Genomic DNA, 23,071 nt, shown 5'->3' with positions numbered 1-23,071 from the left:
CTGGACAGCAGGTGAGGTTAAAGTTGGAGAGAGAACCTGCCTCTGTTCTAGGGGGCCAGCCGGGAAATGACAGAAGATGCAGAGGGGATGGCCGGGTGGGATCTGAAGATAAAGCGGCCTTTCTCCTTCATCCCCTGCCTCAGTCTCCCCCTCCCCCTGCCCAAGCTTTGGGGGAGCTAGGCAAGAGAGGACTGACCAGTGCTTTTGGAAAGGGGACAGGCTTGGTGAAAGCCGGAACCGAAGGGCTGGCAAGCAGGGGAAAGGGAGCCGGGCTGCCCTCGGAGCCTCCGCTGGGGTCATCGTCCCCACAGGGACTGACAGCAGGGAAGCAGTGCCGTAATTATGCCTTTCTGCTGCCAGGTGCCCGAAGTGCTGGGACCCGAGTTTTGGGCACACAGTAATGCTGTAACGGCAACAATGGTGTAATTTCAGGTAGCAACGACAATAACAGCAGCCATAATCTGTAAAATCATCATTAATATTTATAATCAACTGCACAACGATAACAGCGACAATAATTACATACTAATATCACTGACAATATAATTGTATGGCATATAATAAAAATAATATGTAATATGATTACATAAACACATCCTACAAAATATAATTGTAACAATGATGATAATACATGTAACAGCAAGTTCTACAGGTACTATGAATATGTAACATTGATCATGATAATATAATTAATGCACAATATATAACAGTGACAAGAGCAACAAGAATGATATAGCAACAATGTAATTATGTGTGATCTCCGTAACAACAATAATATAATAGCAACGATAATATAAGAATACACGCTATATAACAGCTGATATAATTATATGTAATGAAAGATATAACAATAAGTAACATATGTAACAAATTATAACATGAGAAATATATAACAAAATAACTACATATATGTAATATGACAATAATTGCAACCACAAAGATAATAAAATAACATCTCGAATTTGTGAATAGTAGTTTTAGATTTCAAAAATGCTTTACAAATAATCCCTCATTGAATTTTCACAATGATCCTGGGAGGGCTGTTATTATTATTTTATGTTATTTAACGTATAATTTTGCTTATACTAGCAGTATAACGTAAGGGAAATGTTATTTTTAGGTGCTATTATTATCCCCTATTGTTATGGCTATTAGAGTTTTACAGTTGAGGAAAGTGGCTCAGGGTCTGTAGCTGAGCAAATAAATGTCAGAGGTTAGAGGTGAACTCGGGCTTTCTTGCTTCGAGTCCAGTGATGGACCCACTGTGCCACTTAGTGATCTGTAATTATCAAGCACCTACTATGTGTCAAACACGCTGCTGGGCAGTGAGAGTGCATTCACAAAAGTGACGGACCTTGTCCTCAAAGGGCTAACTGTCTGTTGGGGACACATACAAGTATGCACAAAGTAAACTCATAAAACCAAGAGTTTTAGGGGATGTCTCTAGAATCATGAGCATTTTTAGGGGGTTCAGTTGGAGAAATAGCCCTATTTTTAATGCACGCTGATCAACCAGGAAGCACGTAATTAAGCACCTACTGTGCAGGCCCTCTTCTAGGTGCTGGGGCCACAAGTGAGATTTGGGAACTTCTCAGAGGCCTCAAGAGAGAGCATGAGGGGACCGGCTTCCCCCCAGGTTTTCCTCTGGTTCTTTCAGAGGAGGAACCTTTGATGGGGTCCAGAGAGATTCCAGGATGAACCCGAGGTCACATAAAGAGCTGGTGGTCTGCCTAGGCTCCGAAGCATGTGAGCGAGGCCCCTCGCCCCAGAGCGGGACATCTCTCTTCCCCTTCCTCAAGTTCCAATTTGGGGAGAATCAAGCATTTGAGTCTGTGCCGGCCTCAGGATGAATCAGGTTCAAACTGCCTCTGACAAGAGTGTTTATTTCCCCTTGGATAGAATCACAGGCACAGGAAAAATAGATAAAATTGGAGGCCCTTGAACCCACCATTACCCTGGAGAGTAATATAATGATGGAGAGACCTGGTCACCATCCCCACAAAAGACTGGATTCTAATCCTGACTCTCCTCCTTTCCACCTAGTGATTTGGGGCCACACCCTTCCCTGCTCTGGGCTTCAGTCCTCTCCTGTTTAACGTGTGCTCTCTTAAGTTCTTTCTACCCTTAAACTAAGGATTCCATAACCTACATACACATTGTGGTACCATGATTCTGAAGTCTGAAGACCTGAGTTCTAATCTCGCCTCATGGATTCTCAGTAAAATCAGTACAATGGAGAGAAAATAGCTTTTTGGTCATGGAAAACATGGTTTTTAATTTTAAAAAATGTATTAAGAAATGGAGAAAATCATCTACATCCAAAAAGAGGAGCATGGGGACTGAATGTGGATCACAATATCACAATTTCACCTTCATTGTTGTTTGCTTGCTTTTTTTGTCTTTCTGTAAAATCAGGGGGTTGGTCCAGGTGACTCTCTCCAGCCCTCGGCCCTTCTGGCCTGCTCCCTTTCCATCCGTGAGCCCTCCTCACATTGCATCTCGTGTCGTTACCCTGGCTGGCTGGTGTCAGGGCACAAGTGCGCTAGACAAGGAGATGGATGGGACTCGCTGATTCAGACGCTCTTGAGAAAGCAGCCGGGCCAGTTTGGAGGCTCTCCCAAGCTCCCTGCCTTGTTTCATGCCTTTCCCTTCCTTCCTTCCTTCCTTCCAGACCATGAAGTACCTGTCCAAAACACCCTGCAGGCACCAGAGCCCGGAGATCCTCAGGGAATTCCTCGTAGCCATGAAAAGCCACAAGTTAACCAAGTAAGTCTTAAACCCAACTGGCTTGCGAGCAGGAAGAGGGGTGTGGAGAGGCGCATGAGGGGAATTTCTTGAGGAAGGCCATTAATATTTATATTTGCATAAATGAAAACAAATAAATAATTAAATTTGAGAAATGAGGCCTTTATTGGAGAAACTTGCCATACAATTTTTAAACTTATGATTACTATATATTTCCTTCCATCCTGTTTTCCCTATTTATCCTATTCTCTCTCCTTTCACCCTGTCCATCCTCAAAAATGTCTTGCTTCTGATCATCACCTCCCTTAACCCATACTCTCTTTTATCAGCCCCCCCTTCTCTTATGGTGATTTATGTTTTTAATATTAATTGTTTATTATATCCATTTCCCACTCACTTCAATGTGCCATTTCTTATAAGAAAAAAAAAATTTTAAAGTGCAAAAAAAAGGCATTTCATTAAAATTATACAACAATATCAGATTTGACATCATATGTAATATTTCACACCTTACAAGTCCCTGTCCGTGCAGTGAAAGCAGGGCAGTCCATTTTCTCAGCTCTTTTCTTGGGTCAAGTTTCTTGGTCACTATAATTCTTCAAGGTTCAGTTGTGATTTATTCTTTCTATTTACAGGGTTATCATCGTGTAGAGTCTTTTCCTAGATCTATCTTCCGAAGACCTTTCATGCTTCTTTGGAGTCTTCAAATACTAGATTATTCTAGTCATTGATTATTGTGTCATATGTACCTAACCTAGCTCACTGATCTAATAATCTTATTTATTAGCTAGTGCCAAATGGTTTTGATGACCGTGCTTTATAATACAGCTGTAGGTCTGGTTCTGCTAAGTCCTTTGTAATTTGTTTTTTCATTAATTCCCTTGATATTCTTGACCTTTTGTTCTTCCAGATGAATTTTGTTCTTATTTTTTCTAGCACTATAAAATAATGTTTTGGCAGTTTGATTAGTGTGGCATTGAATAAGCAGACCAATTTAGGTAGAATTGTCATTTTTATTATATGAGCGCAGCCCACCCAGCCTCTTGGGAATCTTTTTACTTGATTTATACCATGCAGTAATTTCCCACTTCACACACACAGCTATCGCACACCCACAGTATGTTTAGCCATTTCTTACCCAATGGGAACCAGTTCTTTACTACCATAAAAATACTGTGAAATCATTCTTTGTTTTTTTTTAATAGCTTTTTTATTTTCAAAATACATGCAAAAATAGTTTTCAACATTGTGTTCCATGTTTTTCTCCCTTCCTTCCCCCCATGCTCCTCCCCTAGACCACAAGTAATCCAATATAGGTTAAACATGTTCAGTTCTTCTAAACATATTTCCATGATTGTCATGATGCACAAGAAAAATCAGATCAAAAAGGGAAAAACATAAGAAAGGCAAAAAAAGCAAGCAAACGACAACAAAGGTGAAAATACTATGTTGTGATCCACATTCAGTCCCCATGTTCCTCTTTCTGGATGTAGATGGCTCTCTTCATCTTTTAAAACACTTTTTTCAATTAAAATTTTTTTTCCATGACCAAAAAGCTATTTTCTCTCCCCAGCACTGGAAAATGAAAAAGAAAGTTCTAATAGTCTGAATCTAATTTTTTTGATATTATTTGATATTTCCAATTCCCTATTATCGTTCTCTAAGAAATGATCAGCAAGATGATTTCAGAAAAGCCTGAACTGATTACATGAACTGATGCTGAGGGAAGTGAGTAGAATCAAATACACAGCAACAAGAAGATAATGTTTTGATCATCTGTGATGGACTTAGCTCTTTCCAACAGTGAGGTGATTCAGGCCAGTTCCAATAGTCTTGTGATGAAGAGAGCCATCTGCACCCAGAAGAGGGCTGTGGGGGGACTGAGTGTGGATCACAACACAACATTTTCACTCTTTCTGCTGTTAGCTTGCATTTTGTTTTTTAATTATTTAAAAAAAGAAAGAAAATCCAGGAATTCAAGTGCTGAACTTGTCTCTGTAAGACTCAGTGTTACAGAATTACAGTCAATGGTGATTCCTGAAAATAGTATTATAGAATGCTATCTCTTGGCAAAAAAGGTAATGGATTCAGGATACAGACTGAGATATGGCCACTTTGGGAATTGGAAATTTTTTTTCCTTTTTTTTAAGAGCTTTTTATTTTCAAAATATATGCATAAATAATTTTCACCATTCACCCTTGCAAAACCTTGGGTTCCAAATTTTTTTCCACTCCACGGCAAGTAATCCAATATATGTTATACATATGCAATTCTTCTATATATATTTCCACAATTATCATGCTGCACAAGAAAAATCATATCAAAAAGGGAAAAAATTGAGAGAAAAAATAATTAATTTTATAATGATAATTTTTTGATAGTACATATGCATGGGTAATTTTTTTTTTACAACATTATCCCTTGTCTTCACTTTTCCAAATTTTCCCCTCCTTCCCTCTACTCCCTCCCCTAGATGACAGGCAATCCCATATATAATAATGTGTTACAGTATAATTTAGATACAATATATGTGTGTAAATCCAATTTTCTTGTTGCACGGTAAGAATTGGATTCTGAAGGTATAAGTAATCTGGGTAGAAAGACAATAGTGCAAATATTTTACACTCACTTCCCAGTGTTCCTTCTCTGGGTGTAGCTGTTTCTGTCCGTCATTGATCAACTGGAACTGAATTAGATCTTCCCTATGTTGAAGATACCTGGATTTTCTTAATCGGGGAATCTTCTCTTCTCTTCTCTTCTCTTCTCTTCTCTTCTCTTCTCTTCTCTTCTCTTCTCTTCTCTTCTCTTCTCTTCTCTTCTCTTTATCTTCATCTTCATTTTCATCTTCATTTCTTTTAAGACAAGAATTCACAGTAAAATGATTGGGATGGAAAGTTCAGCTACTAAGGACTTATATAAACAATTGATATATAAACAGTCCCTCCCCACTGGTGTTCATTTTAGTCCAAAGTGGCTTGCCAACATCTCCTCTTGGGTTTGCCAATATTGCTCCTTCCCCGTGACTTTCTTTTGTGAGTTCATCTTGAAAAAATGCAAAGCATAATTAGGATCATAACATTATAGGCTTAGGACTGGAAAGGGCCCTAGAGATTATTTATACTAACCCCCTTATTAAAGTAATAAGAACACACAAAGTAGTAAAGGCAGGGCCTGGATTCAGATGCAGTCCTTTCATGGGACCATGTTGTCGTGGAATTTCATCCCCCAGAGAACAAGTGGCTTGTTTCCAATTCTTTGTTACAACAAAAAGTACTGTTGTAATTATTTTTGTATATTTGAATCCTGTTCCTTTATCTTTTCTTTTTTTTTTTTTTAATTAATTCCCTTGATATTCTTGACCTTTTGTTCTTCCAAATGAATTTTGTTATTATTTTTTCTAGCACTATAAAATAATGTTTTGGCAGCTTGATTGGTGTGGCACTGAACAAGCAGACCAATTTAGGTAGAATTGTCATTTTTATTATATGAGCGCAGCCCACCCAGCCTCTTTCCTGTCTCTTGATTTCTTTGTGGTATGTTTAGCCTCCTGAATTTTTTTTTTTTAATTTAAAATTCCTTCCTTTTACTGACATTTTATCTCCTACGTAATTCATTATTTTATTTATTTAAAAATTATGGGCTTAAGGGTAGCTAGGTCATGCAGTGGATAGAGCACCAGCCCTGAAGTCAGGAAGACCTGAATTCAAATCTGGCCTCAGACACTTAATACTTTCTAGCTGTGTGATCCTGGGCAAGTCACTTAATTCCAGTTGCTTCCTTTAAAAAAAAAAAAAAATTACAGGCTTGGCAGTCATCAGCATAGATAAATTTCTGAACAAAAAGAATAGAAAAAGGATTGCCTATGAAACTGTGTATCTACCATGTTTACAGCTTGGTTTTTAAAAATGATACATCTGAGGGGCAGTTAGATGGCATAGTGGATATAAAGCCCCAGCCCTGAAGTCAGGAGGATCTGATTCAAATCTGGTTTCAGACACTTAACACTCCTAGCTTTGTGATCCTGGGTGAGTCACTTAACCCCAATTGCCTCAGGCAAAAAAATTATACATCTGTCTTTTTTTTCTAGTAAATTTACATATTTTTAATATGCATTGCTTTATGAATCATGTTGGGAGATCAAGATCAAAGCAAAAGAGAAAAACCACGAGAGAGAGAAAAAAACAGAAAAAAGAAGTAAATGTAGCATGTGTTGATTTACATTCAGTCTCCTCAGTTCTTTTTCTGGCTGCGGATGGCATTTTCTGTCCAAAGTCTGTTGGGATTGCTTTGGACCCCAGGATCAGAAGGTATTTCATCTGTAGCTCCTCCTTTTCAAATTTCTAATTTTCCTCTGAAAATAATTATGACTGCGGTGTACCTGTATATACTTTATAAATATATGTGTGAATATATTATGACTCTATGCATATTGTCCATGGATATTCAGAATTTTGTTGTGATAGGAATTTTTTTATTGTAGTAAATTTATTTATTTTTTAGTTTATTTATTTTTAATGCATGTTGCTTTATGAATCACATTGGGACAGAAAAAATAGAGCAAAAGGGAAAAACCACAGGGGAGAGAAAAAAACAGACAAAAGAAGGGAACCTAGCATGTGTTGATTTATATTCCATCTCCTTAGTTCTTTTTCTGGATGCAGATGGCATTTTCTGTCCAAAGTTTATTGGGATTGCCTTGGATCACTGAAGCGCTGAGAAGAACCAAGCCTTTCATAGTTAATGTGATAGGAATTACCAAAAATTTGGAGACTCCTACTTCTGAGAGATTAAGGGGATTTTGTAAGGGGAGCCTTGTATGCACCATGACTGCGAGGTTAAATAGAAAGGAAACAAATAAAACTTAATACTGTGTAGTTACTAGTCACTAAACTGGGCTTTGGAGGTGAGTTAAGAAAAGCCCATGTCTCTTTGCAGAGGTGGGGGATTGTGAGGGTGGAATATTGCATATGCTCTCAGACATGGCGAGTAGATCCTAGATCTAGCAAGAAGTGGTCTTGGGGCCCTAGATCCACCCTCTTGTTTTATAGATGAAGGAACCGAGTTCTGGGGAGTTTAAATGACTTGCACACAGAGCAAAGAGTACAGCTGAGATTTGAACCCAGAACCTCTGGCTCCAGTCATGACATTGCCTCCCAAGATCTTAATTGGTTTGAGGGATAGTTTTCTTTCTCTTCTTTTTCTTTTCATTTTTTGTTCCAAGAGACGACCTCTGGCATCGGGAAGAGAAAGGGATGGATTTTGGGGGAGTAAAGGTAGAAAACCCCAAAATATCAATACAATAATAGTGACCCAATGATGTACTTGGCAAGGTTCTGCTGTAGGGGCCAGCTCTCAATGTCCCAAAGTCTCCCTCCTTCTACAGATAAGCAGTGAGCCTCATTCGTGCTGTCCAGGGGCTCTTCTCCTGTCTTCCCCCCATAAAATCTATGATTCCATGAGGTCGTGCTCAGCAGCTGATTTCTTCTTTTCCCTTGGAAGAGAAGGGGTAAGCAGAGATGAGCAGACACCCCGCTGGGTCTGAAAGGACGAGCCTGGGGAAGCCTGGACGGTTCCTCCAAGCTCGGGAGCTGTGCTCGGCCTGGACCAGGCCCTGGCTCTGTCACTCTCAGCCAGGCCAAACTGATGGCAGGCTCTCTTCCCCTCCTCCTCCTCTCCTTAAAAAAACAAACAACAGACTTTCTAAAAAAGACCCAATCTTGGCTCAGTCCACTTCCTACTTAAGGTATTTTGGAAGGAAATTGCTCATGCCCGAGGAGCATCAGTCGATCAGCGGACATTTCTCAGTCCACCGCCATGTCCGAGGCCTTGCTGAGACTGACCAAAAAAGGAAACAGTCCCTGCCTGCTAGGAGCATGTTCTGTAATGGGGGGCCAGCTCCCAGAAAACTGAGGTCAGAAGACCTTGGTTTGCACAATTTGGGAGGCTGGAGGAGACCAGGGAGGGCTTGCTGAAGAAGCTGAAGGGAAACCAGAGGTTCCAGTGAGCCTGGGTGGGCAGGGAGCCATTTTTGATTCCTCCCCCGTGGACCAAGGTACTTTTCCCACACCCCATTTCCCTGTCCCCCATTTGCCCACATTTCCTGAACATTTGCTACTTGTAAAGCAAAGGGCTCAGCACTGGTGGGAAGGAGGTGGGCTGGAGGGCAATTAGATTGGGAAGGTAGATAATTATGGAGGTCCCTGTAGGAGCTTGAAGTCAAATGGGAGAGAGAGAAGAAGGGAGGGAGGGAGAGATGGAGAGAGATAGCAAGAAAGGGAGGGAGGGAGAGAAGGAGGAAGAGGGGAGAGGGAGGGAGAGAGACAGAAAGAGAGAGGGATGGAGGGAGGGAAAAAGAGAAGGAGGGAGAGAGAGACAGGAAGGAAGGAGAGAGAGAAAGAAAGAGGAGAGATGGAGAGGAAGGGAAAGATGGAGGGGGAGAGAGGGAGGAAGAGGTGGGGAGGACAGAGACAGGGAAAGACGAGGGAGGAAGGGAAGGAGAGAGAATGTGACTGAGTCACAGCACATGTGGAGAGGGTAGACAGAAAGATGGGAGGAGGAAAGAGAGGAGGGAGAAGGAGAGAGAGGGAGGAAGGGAAGGAGAGAGACGGAGAGAGAGTGGGTCAAGAGTATGTGGAGGGGATAGACAAAAAGACACAGAAAGAGGGAGGGGAGGAGAGAGATGGAAAGATTGATAGGTAGAAAGAAGCAGAGAGATAGATTTTGTGCAGTAGGAAAAGTATTTTTGGCAGCTGCAGAATAAATCATGTTTTAATCCAGTTTATCATGTAGTAGTGGCATCTGCCTCCCCTGTCGCTGTGAAGATCAAGCCAAACAAGAGTTGTTAAGTGCCTGGCACACAGTAGGTGCTCTATTAAAGCTTCGTGTGTAGTGGGCTTGCTGCTTCGCACTGAGTTTAGAGCTCAGCCCGCGGGGGGTGGGGGGAGGGCCGCCTTCTGCCCGGTCCAGGCTGTACTTGGGGTTCCCAGGGGGCAGAGGAGCGGGCCTATGGCGAGACCTCGGGTTTTGAAGGTGAGCTTATGCAAGTCTCCATTCTGCCACCAGGGGGAGCCGCTCCCTCGGCCATCCTCCCGACACTCCAGGTCCCACTTCTCGGGAAGGCTCCCCGGCCCTGTCCTCCAGTTTAAATATCTCCATGGGGAGAGAGCCAGAAGGGGCCTTGGAGCCATCTAGGCCAACAGCCCCATTTGACAGATGGGGAAACTGAGGCCAGCCTGGTTAAATAGCACACTGAGGAGGATCCGAGGCAGGATTCTGCTCCAGGCCTTTTCATGTTGTGTCTAAGTGGTGGATCATAAACACTCACATTGGTGGTCTCAGGGCCTTGTGTCTGGCACGTAACCAAATGCTCTTGTTGAGGGAATGGTTGAGATTCAGATTTACTGATTTATCCGTGGACACACAGTCGGTCAGTGGCAGTGGTGAGATTTGAACTCGGGTCCTCCAGTGCTCTGTCCACAGAGCCAACCTGCCCCTGGAAAAGTGGCCCTTGGAGGGGGGAGATCTCCTAGGCACAGTCTGCCCAGCCCACGGGAAGATCCACGTGATTATAAGTCCCCTCCTCTTGTGACAGGCAGATCTCCAAGCTGGATTTTAAGCTCCCTGCCTGAGACGCTCCTTTGACCGGACTTCCCATCCTCCAGTCCCTGAAGCTGCTCCTGCTGCCAGGGCCAAAGAGCTAAGGAGGGGGTGTGGAGCCCCATGTATATCTGTCTGTCTGTCTATCTACCAAACTATATCTACAAAAGAGTTGGAGATTGATGGACAGATGGCTGGCTGGCTGGATGACAGAGAGAGGGTTGAATTCAGGTCCTTTAATGCTAATTCCAGAGACCTTTACAATTATCAGGGATCTAGAGGTAAAAGAAAAAACAGTTCCTTCCTTCAAGGGGATTATATTCTGCTGGAGGCCAGGACCTGAAAGCAGATCCATAGTGATAACTCTTTGAGAAAGGAGAGCTCACCGATCCCAGAAGAATCATGAAAGATTTTGTGTGGAAAGTGGCCTGCGAGAGGAGCCGTACCAAGAAATGACAGAGAGGTGGGAGGATGGAGTGCAGGGCACGGGGCACAACTTGTGCAAAGGCCCAGAGATGGGAGATGAAGGATTCAGTCTGGGGAATTGCACCAGAAGAGCAATTTGGCACAGGAAGGGGAGAAATAAGAAATGAGACTGGCCAAGTAGATTAGAGCTACTTTGTGAAAGGATTTAAACACTAAGAGGAAGAGTTTGCATTTTATCCAGGAGGCAACAGGGAGCCAGTGGAGTTTCTAGAGCAGGGAGAAGTGGAGTGGACAGGCCAGTACCTACTTCCCTGATCAGATAAATCACAAAGCCAGCACACCGAGGGGGGAGATGTTTCCCTGTGCCCAAGCAGTTTTTAGGTCTGTTCTCCAGTGGCCTTAGCCATATGTCCTTCATGCTTGGTTCTTGTGGCCTTTTGTGCAAACAGGCCCATCTTTTAGAATTAAGTTCTTAGGTGACACGGAGGAAGCAGCTTTTCTTCTCATCAGATGAGATCATTTTTCCTACATCAGAAATGCAGCGTCACCAACAATACCAAGACAACAATGCCTGGCAATTTAATTACAGAAACCATTTGCTAATGGAAAAAACCCAAGGCCCATGATCCCGCTGATGCTTTCCATTTTTGTCAGGGAAGGCAACGGTTGCCTTGCAACCCAGTGTTCTTTTTTCTCCCTGAAACGTTTAATTTTTTTTTAAATTAACAAGCATTTATTTTCTCTCTCCTCCCACCCTCCTTCATGGAAAAAAACCCTTTCATAATCAATATGCACAGTCCATCAAAACGCTTCCACATTGGCCATGTCCAGAAATGTAAGTCTCCTGCTTTCTTGAGAGAAAATAAGATGTTTTTTTTTTTTTAGGTTATACATGTGCAATTTATGTAAAGCATTTCCATATTAGCCATTTTGTACAAAACGACTAGAATAAAAGGGAGAAAATGAAAGAAAGTGAAAAATAAATCCGTCTTTGGTCAATATCAATTCTTTCTCTGAAGAAGCACAGTGTGCTCCCTCATTAGTCCGTGGGCATTGTCTTGGACCATTGTGTTACTGAGAATAGCGATGTCATTCCCGGTTCTTTATTGAATGGCGTTCCTGTTACTGGGTACGGCATCCTTGATTCTGTTCACGTCACTTTCCCCCAGTTCATGAAAGTCTGTTTTTCCAGGTTTTTCAGACACCTTCCTGCCTGACATTTCTTGTATGGTTCATACATATCAGCTTGTTCAGCCATTCACTAATTGATGGACACCCCCTCAATGTCCAATTCTGAGCCACCACAAAAAGAACTGCTGTACTTTTTTTTTTTTTTTTTTTTGCTGAGGCAATTGGGGTTAAGTGACTTGCCCAGGGTCACACGCCAGGAAGTGTTAAATGTCTGAGGCCAAATTTGACTTCAGGGCTGCTGCTCTATCCACTGCACCACCTAGCTGCCCCTGTTATACATATTTTGTACAAATAAGCCCTTTCTCTTTTTTGGATCTCTTTGGGATATAAACCTAGCAGCAGTGTTGCTGGATCAGAGGCTGTGTGCAGTTTGATTAGCCGTTTGGGTATAGTTCTTTTTTTTTTTTTCCTGAGGCTGGGGTTAAGTGACTTGCCCAGGGTCACACAGCTAGGATGTGTTAAGTGTCTGAGGCCAGATTTGAACTCGGGGCCTCCTGAATTCAAGGCTAGTGCTCTATCCACTGCGCCACCTAGCTGCCCCTGGGTATAGTTCTAAACTGCTCTCCAGAATGGTTGGATCAGTTCACAATTCCACCAGCAGTGCATTTGTATCCCAGTTTTCTCATATCCTCTCCAACATTTGCCATTTTCTTTTTTATCATCTAAACTACAAGGTATTCTTTTTTTAAGCAGGCACTGAGTAAGATTCAAATTAAGAGGTTTTTTTTTCTTCCACTTTATTTATTTTTAATACTTATTGCTTTATGAATCATGTTGGGAGAGAAAAATCTGAGCAAAAGGGAAAAACCGTAGGAGTGATTTAAAAAAAAAGAGAAAAAAGTGAAGATAGCATGTACTGATTTATATTCAGTCTCCTTAGTCCTTTTTCTGGCTGTGGATGGTACTTTCTGTCCAAAGTCTGTTGGGATTGCTTTGGATCCCTGAACCACTTGAGAAGAACTGAGCCTTTCATAGTTGGTCACGACATCCTTGCTGTTACTGTATACAGTATAATCCTGGTTCTGCTGCTTTTGTTCATGATCAGTTCCTGCAAATCTTTCTAAAGACTTTCTAAATCAGCTTCTTCATCATTTTTTATAGAACAATAATATTCCATTACCTTCATGTACCAAAACTAGTTCAGCCATTCTCCAATTGATGGGCATCTATTCATTTTCCAATTCTTTGCTACCACAAAACAACAACAACAACAACAACAACAACAAAAACCCTTCCACAAACATTTTTGCACGTGTGGGCCCTTTTCTCCCACCTCTAAGATCTCTTTGGGATACAGGCCCAGTAGTCACTCTGCTGGGTCAAAGGGCATGCATAGTTTGATAGCCCTTTGGACATAGTTCCTAACTGCTCTCCAGAATGGCTGGATCCATTCACAACTCCACCAACAATGCATCAATGTCCGAGTTTTCCCACATTCCCTTCAATATTCCTCATTATCTTTCCTGTCATCTTAGCCGATCTGACAGGGGTAGGGTGGTACCTCAGAGTTGTTTTAATTTGCATTTCTCTGATCAATAATGATGTAGAGCACTTTTTCATGTAACTATAGATGACTTTAATTTCTTAAATAGAGGGTTTTTCTGTATTGTGACTTCTCTTAGAATCAAGCTCACTGCTTTAGGAGACAGATAGGAAGAGAGATAGAGAAGGAAGGAGAAAGGGGAAGAGGGAGAAGAAGAGGAAGAGAGAGAGGAGAGGGAAAGAGGGAGAGGGAGAGGGATAGACACTGAGAGAGTGTGTGGAGTGGTGTTTGTGTTTAAAAGGTGGCCCAGTGCATGGAAAGCTGGTCCTGTAGTCAAGGAAACCGACTTCAGATCCAGCCTCAGACGCACTTAGCTGTGTGAGCCAGGCCGTATCACTTCATCTCCGTCTCCCTTGTTGGGACAATAATAGCACTTCTCTTCCCAGGATTGTTATGAGGATGAGATATTTATAAAATACTTTGCAAATCTTAATGTACCCTGTAAATGCTGGGGGTTATTATTGTTAGTGTGGGGCCCTCCTCCTCTCATGACAATGATGCAGCCCTTCTTCTTCTACCTTTTTTTTTTTTTTTTCTTTTATTGAGGCAGTTGAGGGTTAAGTGACTTGCCTGGGATCACACAAACAGGAAGTGTTAAGTGTCTGAGGTCAAATTTGAACTCAGGTCCTCCTGACTTCAGGGCTGGGGTTCTTATCTACTGTTCCACTTAGCTGTCCCCTAGTCTACTATCTTTTTTTTTTTTTTTTTTTTTCTTAAACCTCATTTCTTAAAGCATGAGCTTCATTTCTGCATGCATCCCTTCCCCCTCCCCTGGTCAGTGTGAGAAGAGGAGGAGGAAGGAGGGACCGGCTCAGCAACACCTGTCCCCCTGCCCAGTGTCCATTGGGGAAAGCAATACTCCGCTCCCTTGTCTCCCCACCTCTGCAGAGCGGGGAGAAGGGCGAATATCCTCGGCTCTTCTCAGGCTAGGCTAAACCGCAGCCAAGAGCTGATGCTTGAGTCTCACGCTCTTCAGGTGCACAATTCTCACTTGGGCAAGGAGAAGGGAAAGAGAGCAGCCGTCTCTTTATTATGGGGAGCGTTCCCCAACCTGGGAAAAAGCATGTTCTGGGATGCTTGGTTCAGTTTAGCAAACATTGCCTTCCTGGGGCCAATGCTGGGCCTACAAATGAGGCCAAAAAGGCCCTTCCCTCAGGGAGCGTGCAGTCTGATGAGAAAAGCCATGTGTGAGCACAGACAAGGTGGGTTTGACACAGGACGAGTAAGAGAATCAGCAGAGGGGCGCTGGGACGAGGAGGCGTCAGGGAAGGCTTCCGGCACGAGGTGGGATTTGAGAGGCACAGTAAACCTGACCGCATCCCTCCAGACCGGCAGCTCGGGCCGTTTTCCATATCCTTCCTTATGGGCCCATTCCCCCGCCCCCACACCCATCTAGACCTAGAGGAGATCTCAGAGGCCAAAGGCCCCTTGATTTTGTGTATGAAGTCCAGGCCACGAGGGGACTTTCCCCAGGGTCATTCGGATGTTAAGCACAACGGGGAGACTGGAATCCAGGCCCCCTGATGCCAGAGCTTGTCCAGGCCCTTTTCATCTGCAGAGGAGGGCACGTGCGTCCCATTAACCATGCTTTGGTGTCCAGCCCCGGCATTCTAATTACACAGCATTCGGTTTCTAGGTTTGCTGTTGCTGTTATTATAATTCTTTATCTGTTTATTTATCTAATTATTTATCTATTGTAATTATTCTTATAATTCTTTCTGTTTGCTTTGTTGTATTCATTGCGTATGCATCTTGTTTCCCTGGTTCTGTTCACTCACTTTGCATCAGTTCATATAAGTCTTCCCATCCTTCCCGGTGTCCTTTGTTCATCATTTCTTACAGCATTAAAGAGATACCTTTACCTACCACAATTGAACAGGCCCCCTTTGAGAGGGCGGCATCAAATGCGTACTTAGGAACTCCAGAACTGGAGGGGACGTCTCCAGATTGTTGGAAAGGACTCAGAAAATGGTAGCTAGTGGCTGGGCAGCTGGATGGTCCAGCGGATGGAGCCCTGAGTCTGGAGTCAGGAGGCCCTGATTCAAAGCCAGCCTCAGATACCAGATAATCGCACTTTTAGATCTGACTGGTAGTATTCGACGTCGGATCTGACTGGTAGCACTGAGTTGGGATCTTACCGATAGTACTACCTGAGTTCAGATCTGACCTGTAGCACTAACTGAATTAGTCTCTGACCTGTAGCACTAACTGAGTTCGTATCTGACTAGTAACACCATCTGAGTTCAGATCTGACCGTAAGGGACCAGGTCAGCTGCATCTCCAGCAGCGTGAGCTTTTCTGTGTTGCTTTTGACAGGGCGGAGAAGCTGCAGCTGCTGAACCATAGGCCCATGACTGCCGTGGAGATCCAGCTGGTGAGTGAGCCCGCGTCGGGGAGGGTGGGAAGGAGCACAGGGATGGTTGGCTGTTCTTGGAGCTGGACGAGAGCACAGAAGACTGGAGGTGCTTCCCAGAGAAGGCAGAGGTCTCCTGTTGTCTCTGAGGCAATTGTTCTTGAAGGTCTTTGTTGAGGGTCCTCCTTGGCCCCAGGACTGGGGAGTGGGCTGTGGCTTAGAAGCAGATTGAGGCCGACCGTGGGAGCTCTCTGGGCCCCTTCTCATCTCTTACTTCAGAGACCTTCAGCTATAGGTGGCTCCGGGCCTGTCCGAGCTTGGAGTTGCCAGATCAGCCAGAAGCTGAGGATAAGCCCGAGGAGGCAGGAGCCAGGATCCTAGGGCACAGTGTAGGTGGGAAAGGGGCGTCAGAATCCATGTGACTTACAGAGGAGGAGACTGAGACCCATGAAGGTAGCCAAGGTACTCGCTACTGGTCAGCATTTGTCTAGCGTTTTAATGCTGGCCGAACACTACAGGGTTTTATCATCTGAGCCTCCTGAAGGTCCCGTGAAAGGATCCATCCTTATCAATTTACAGAACCAGGCTGAGAGCAGGAACTTGCTCAAGGCCATAGGGCCAGTAGCAATCCCAAGCAGGATTGGAATCGAGGGCTCCTGACTCCCAGTGTCTGTGTGTTGCACCCCTTACTTGGCAAGGGCTGGGATTCGAATCCGTGTCCTCTGAAGGTAAATCCAGCCTTGTTGCCCCTGCACTAGGCAGCCTCGATTTGTCCTCATGGGGACCTTTTTAAGGGTGTTAAAAGCAGCCGGGTCAGTTGACTGACGTCTCAGAAGTCGACTTGGCTTGCAATAGGCCTTGGGGACCCACAAGTGCGGCGGGCTCCTTCCATGTAATGACAGAATGGGCTCCCACAGTGGCCGCTAATAAACATGTCGCTGAAGGCGGCGTGGTCCCCGGAGTGTCTGCTGATGAGCTCCAGAGCTGGGAAGTCCGATGTCATCTGTGTTGCAGCATCCCCTTGGGGCGTGCAGGATGGAGGCCTTGATGGAGTCCAGATGAGGCTGTTTTCGGGTCACCGTCCCACACGCTGGTCGTCAGAAGCTTTGGGAAGAAAATAAAGCAGAAAAAGGAGGAGAGAGAAAGAAGCAGGGTTTGGAGTCAGCTTTTCTCTCTGGGTCTTCTCTAAATCGCCCCGAGATCACTTCTGTCCTCACTGAAATTGGGAAAAGAGTGCGAGAGGAGGGTACAAAGCACATGAAATGCCGTGCGAGTTGGGTGTTTGGGGGAAGGGTGGGGGCTGGACCCATGACTTCCCCGGTGGTAGGGAGACCCCGCTGAGGAAAGCCCCTCTGCCGGAGCAGGCCGGCAGCCTCTCTGCCTCCAGTCCCGACAGCTCATTCCCCTATAGTTCTCCCTCCCCTCCTTCCTTTCCTCCCTCTCTTTCTTCCTTCCCTCCTTCCTCCCTCCCTCCCCTCTCTCCTTCCCCCCCCTCTCTCCTTCCTTTCCCTCCTTTCCCTCTTTCCCTCCTTCCCTCCCTCCTCTCTCTTCCTCTTTCTTTCTTCCCTCCTTTCTTTCTTCCCTCCTTCCCCTATGAGAGATGCTCTCTCTTTTCTTCTCCCCTTCTCTGGGAGAGTCTCTCCTTTGCACTGGGCTAGTAATTTTCTCTTTCGGGAGCAGCAATACAACTGCTTACACATCCTCACTTGCCCGCTAGCAAAGAGTTAATTCATTCCATCCCAGGCAGCTGGAGGGTGCAGTGGATAGAGGGCCAATCCTGGAGCCTGGAAGACCTGAGTGCAAACTTGGCCTCAGACACCAGCTGTGTGACCCTGTGTGCCTCAGTTTCCCCATCTGTAAGATGAGCTGGAGAAGGAAGTGGCCAACCACTCCCATAGTTTGCCAAGAAAACCCCACATGGGGTTACAAGGGCTTAAAAACAACTGAAAAACAACAAATCTCTTCTGTGAAAATGGAAAATGGAAAGGGGCTGGGGATTGGTACCTGGCGGCCTTTCAGGTGCCCCTTTTCCTAGCGCTGGCTTCTCACTGCCCGCTCTCTCGCTGGTACTTCCCTCTTGATATGTCCAGTATCCCTTGATCCTCTTGCCCCCAGGGAGAGCAAAAGCTCTTTGGAGACGGGCTGTGAACACTTGTGTATCCAGCGGCCCCCCCAGTGCCTGGCACTGGGGATGCTGACGGCCACCTAGGCTAGCGGGGGAGCTTAGGCTTTGGTGTCGGGAAGCCGGGTCTCCCAAATTAATTGTTTCTGTGACCTTGGACTTTGCCTCTGTGGCCTTCAGTGACCTGGTCATCTCCAAAGAAAAGGGACTGCTCTGAAGGGGGTCTGAGGTTCCTTCCGGCCCTGAAGCAAAGAACTTGTGGATCTTTGGATTTCAGGGAGAGTCTAGTCTGTGTCTTTTGGACCTCGGAATTGTGGGTGTTCCAGTCCCGCTCCAGTTACATAACCAGAACCGAAGTCAGCACTCAAGGTTATAATAATAATAATAGTAACAACTGTTTATTTCGTATTTTTCTTATTGAATTGAAATTATTTGCTAAAGTCATCACTCTGTCTAGGAAGAAAAGAAACAGGCATTTATTAAGCACTTACTGTGTACCCGCATATGCTGGGTGCTTTAGAAATATCACTCCCTCTTTGATTCTCACATCTCCCTATAACGGGAGCTTCTGCTATTTTCCCCATTTTCAAGTTAAAGAAGCCGAACCTGGTCATACGGCTACGTGTTCCAAGCTGGACTTGAATTCAGGTCTTTTGGACTCCAGCCCCAGCGCCCTCCGCACTGTGCCATCTGGTTGACCTAGAAGGACCTTTTCAGGGATTTTTTTTGTTGGATTTTGAGACAATAGGAGAAAGCTGCTGCTCTTTTTCTTCAAAAATCAGTTTATTGGTGCTTTTTAAAAGGCATTGTTCATTCAGCAGCACGCCCATCCCCCCTCCCAAGGGCCCATTTTGAGGTTCTTTTTGGATCTTTTCTGGTTTTCTTTCTGCCTCTCATTTTGGCCTCAGAGAGTTTAGTGGGGAGGAGACTTTCACCTGGGGGAAGGACAATGAATCTGGAATCTGGAGGCCTTTTCCTCAGAAGCTGAGCCAGGACCAGATCCTTTTCTCTGAATTTGCCTCAGTTTCCTCAGTTATAAAGTGGAGATAATAATGACTCTGGCATCCTCGGGGTTGTTGGGAAGATCCAGTGAGACGGTATTTGTGAAACATTTAGCATAGTACTTGGCTCACAGTAGGTGCTTAATAATTGCATTTTCTACCCTTCTTCCACCTGTGTCTGATGCTGAGGCTGAGACCCTGGCCTCCTGGATGGGGCTGCCATGGGTCCTGCCTCCTCCTGCAGAGCTGGACAGGACTGGGGGGGGACAGGCCCCCTGGCCCTCCTTGTGTCTCCAATGAGGAACCCCTTCTTTTGGGGGTTCCCACTAGTGTTTTTTTGAGGTCATTTCTCCTCTTTATAGAGCCTTTAATGTGTATGGCCAATCTCCATTATTCTTTTTTTCTTTGCTGAGGCAATTAGGGTTAAGTGACTTGCCCAGGGTCACACAGCCAGGATGAGTTAAGTGTCTGAGACCAGATTTGAACTCGGGTCCTCCTGACTTCAGGGCTGGTGCTCTCTCCACTGCGCCACCTAGCTGCTCCATCTGCATTATTCTTAAAGGAGTTCTGGGGGAGGACACCTGGCCAACGCCTCATTTCCGCTAGAACCTCAGATCTTTTTCAAAAAGATGATTTTTTTTAAGCTGTCTTTTCCCCACATTAAAACCTATGCCCTTTTCTATTTCAATTACAATTTCTAGGCTGAGTGAATTGACACTTTGAAGTCTCTCCAAACAGGAGAGATTGTGGATACTTGTGTGAGAGTGTGTGTGTGTGTGTGTGTGTGTGTGTGTGTGTGTGTGTGTGGTACCTTTGTGTTCTGTGTCGAAGTCCAGACCTGGTTTCCATTAGTCTGGAACAGCTCGGCCCCCTCTCTGCAGCTGGAGAGCAGGACGTATTGTTATTTATTTACAACAGGGGATGAGCGTGGAGAGAATAAACACCATGTGTCCAGTGAGCTGGGCGGGGGGGGGGGGGGCGATAAGAGAAGCCTCGTGGGAGCCTCTGGGGGGTCCAAGCCTCTGTGTCCTGGGACGGGGCCCATGAGAGGAAAGAAGCCTGACCACCCGTCCCGCTGTTTAGGCTTGGGAATAGCACTGGTGCTAGCTGATTATTATATTATTCTGTTTCACTGACATTAAGGCTTCCTGGGAGAGTGTCTGCTCCTCTCGGAGCTTTCTTTGGGCCATTTCAGCTTTTGAAAGGGATCTGTGGTGGGGGTTTTCCCCCCAGAGCAGGATGGGAAGTCGTCTGAGAGGGCACTGTTCTCCCCCAGCCAGAAAAGCTTGGGAGGACGTGGGGGCTGCTCCTCCTAGGATCTCCGCTCTGCCTGCGCTCACTGAGAGATCTGGGACTGGCGGCTCCCCTTTCTGTGGCTCAGACTGGGCCTGCAGCAGGCCCCCCGGCTCCACATATGCTTCTGTCTACTTCTTATCTGCCAAGTGTCCAGGCCCAGTTGTAGATATTAGTGCCTTCTCTTTTCCCCTATAAACCTCCCCTCTTCCCAGCCTTCCTGTCTGGCAAGAGCTGAACGCGGCCTCCCCACGCATTGCCTCTATGGTTCCCGCCTCCACACCATCCAGGTCCCCTCTCTCCCTGACTGTTACCGTGACCTCCCAGGTATCCTTCTACCTAAGGCTCTCCCCGCTCTTATCAAAGTAACTGATTCATCCACTTTGTGTGTCTCTGCGGTAGTACCGATTCTGGTGCCTCGGCTTTAGAGCTGAGGGGTCTTTGGGGCCTTCTTCATCTTGTGGATCGCTGAGACCCCCAGAGGAATGACCGGCCCAGAGTCACAGAGCTCACTGAGTGGCTGAGTTGAATCCAGGGCTCCCTCTCTCCCAAATCTGGTGCCCTTTGAGAGGCAGGGGGGCTTCCTGAATGGATCCCCATGCTTGGATTCAGGAAGAGCTGGGCAGCCGAGCCTCCTCAGCCACAAAGCCAGAGTGACCTCCATCACAGCCCCAGGCCTCTGGGACCTTCCCCTATCCCCTGGCCCGCGGTGCCCCTGCCCCTTATTAACAGGCTGGTGGATTTTCTTCCACAGATGGTGGAAGAAAGTGAAGAAAGACTGACGGAAGAGCAGATCGAGGACCTCCTACAGACCGTCACCAGCATCCTGCCTGGGGACCCTGAGGCTGGGCCCAAGCCTGAGGACATGGCAGTGGACGAAGGGGACCCCGAGTAACTGCTGGCCCCAGGTCTGCGCCGAGAGTCTCCAAAGACATTCAGAACTGTTGATCTCGCCCCACTTGGCAAGAGATGTTCCCATGCAGAGAGCCAGGGAGAAGGCGGTTCCTGGGAAGCGATCCTGGGCAGCAGCTGAGAAGGGAAGGAAGGGGAGAGCCACAATCTATAAAGCCCCGTGGGCCACGGTTCTGGCTGTCTCGTTGCAGCCCCGCAGTGAGGTCCTAAATGCTTTCATTTGCTTCTCTCCCCCAAAGGACCTTGTCTCCTAATCGCTTCCAAGCGCTGTGGAGGGGGAAGCTGCGTTTCTCTCTGGGCTATGTTATTATTCTGTTAGAGAACCATAAAGAAGAAAAGAAGAAATGAATAATTAAAAAAAAATTCTTCCCAGTCTCTGCAGCCAGCCTTTTTCTTAAATTCATTTTATTGTCTCTAGGTCAGGGCTCCTTCAGGGGAGGCAGCTCTGGGTGAGGGAGCTGGCTTCCAAGGCCTAGGTTCCAGTCCCATCTCTGACCCCACCGGAGGCCACGTAGTCTCTGTCTGCCTTAGGCTGATCCACTGCACTGGGCTAGAGGGATTTCTTGTATCAAGCAAATCATTACTCCAAGTTTAATCCTTCGTTTTTGGAGCTGTGCTGCCCAGGGAGGAACCCTGTCTTTTCTATTATTTTGGGGGGCTGTTAAATTTTATTCAGTTAACAAGTCTATATTTTCTCCCCCCCCAAAACAAAAAAGCTAACATTTGGTAACATGGATGCAAACCAAATTCCCCCACTGACCCACATGCAAAACTGCCTCCTCCTGCACCCTGAGGCCGGCAGTTCTCCGTGGAAGGTGGGCAGCGTTCTTCGTCATCCGTCTGAACCTTCTAACAACAATAAAAAACCCAATTAAGTGGAAACAGCTGGATGCTGTGACCACATCTGTCAGTGAATCATCCAGCATCCCGTCCTGAATGTGACCTAAGTGTAGGAAGCCTCTATCTGGAGAGGAACAGAGGAGGGGGAAGGACCCACCAGCTGCCTTTAAAGGGCCCTCCATCCTGTTTCTGGGCCTGATTGGAGATCTGTACCTTTACTGCCCTACTTAAGACTTAGGAGTTGAGAGCCCCCCACCCCTACCCCTGGGGGGGTCTCCCCAGGATCACCAATTTGGAGTCAGAAGATCAGCAGGGGCCGGCCATTCTGGCCCCTTCATTTGGCAGTACTAAGGTCTAGAGAGGTAAAAATCAATGGCCCCAGACCATAGAGCTGAGATTTGAACTCAGATCCGTTTCTTTCTGTTGCTTCTCCAGCAGGTAAATTAGAGCAGAAAAGATGGTTTTCAGCTTAAGGGCCAGACACAGGGGTCGTAGAAATTAGAGCCGGGAAAGAGAAACTACATCTCTCCATCCTTGGCTGTGGGGTGGATCACTGCCTGTGCTGTCTGACTTGATTGATGTATTGGTTAGTTTTACGCTTCCCCCCCCCTTTTTTTTTTTAATTTTTAAAAAATAAATAATGGCAAGCCATTATTGGATGGGGTAAGTGAGGAGGAAGGTGGGATAGGTTTAGAATGGAAAATTATATAAATAAAAAGTTGTAAAAATCATCTGGGCCAACCTCATCTTAATTTTATTTCTTAATTTAGTTTAATTCACACATTTTGTTTTTCTGCCATAGGACCTTGTCATTCCCAGTCTAGCTCCAGACCTTTCCTTGTCACAAAGACTTAGCCACTCCACACATTAGCCTCATTACCCGAGACAGCTTATACCCCTTTGCGTATATTATTTTCATTGATTCCACCATTTGGGGTTTTCTTAGCAAAGGTTTTGGGATAGCTTTCTGTCTTTTTCTTTAGCTCAATTTTGTAGATGGAGCAACCGAGAGTAAGTGATTTGTCCAGGGCCACCTGGTTAGTATCCC

The 23,071-nt window shown here is 45.5% G+C and overlaps 1 protein-coding gene across 1 annotated transcript in view; it reads left to right on the top strand.

Annotated features, from left to right (window-relative positions):
* The window catches only part of CRCP (CGRP receptor component), a 37,252-nt gene extending 15,697 nt beyond the window's left edge, over positions 1–21,555 (top strand). The window contains exons 4-6 of the mRNA XM_074263968.1: positions 2,672–2,766; positions 15,819–15,876; positions 21,026–21,555. Coding sequence (XP_074120069.1) covers positions 2,672–2,766; positions 15,819–15,876; positions 21,026–21,166 — 294 coding nt within the window. The 3' untranslated portion in view covers positions 21,167–21,555. The remainder of the gene's footprint in view (positions 1–2,671; positions 2,767–15,818; positions 15,877–21,025) is intronic.
* Positions 21,556–23,071: the final 1,516 nt, after the last annotated feature.

The sequence above is a fragment of the Sminthopsis crassicaudata genome, chromosome 4 (assembly GCF_048593235.1).
Source record: "Sminthopsis crassicaudata isolate SCR6 chromosome 4, ASM4859323v1, whole genome shotgun sequence".
In the NCBI taxonomy this organism is placed as follows: Eukaryota; Metazoa; Chordata; class Mammalia; order Dasyuromorphia; family Dasyuridae; genus Sminthopsis; species Sminthopsis crassicaudata.
Note: the sequence above shows the minus strand (reverse complement) of the source record. Positions and strands in the feature narration are given on the sequence as shown.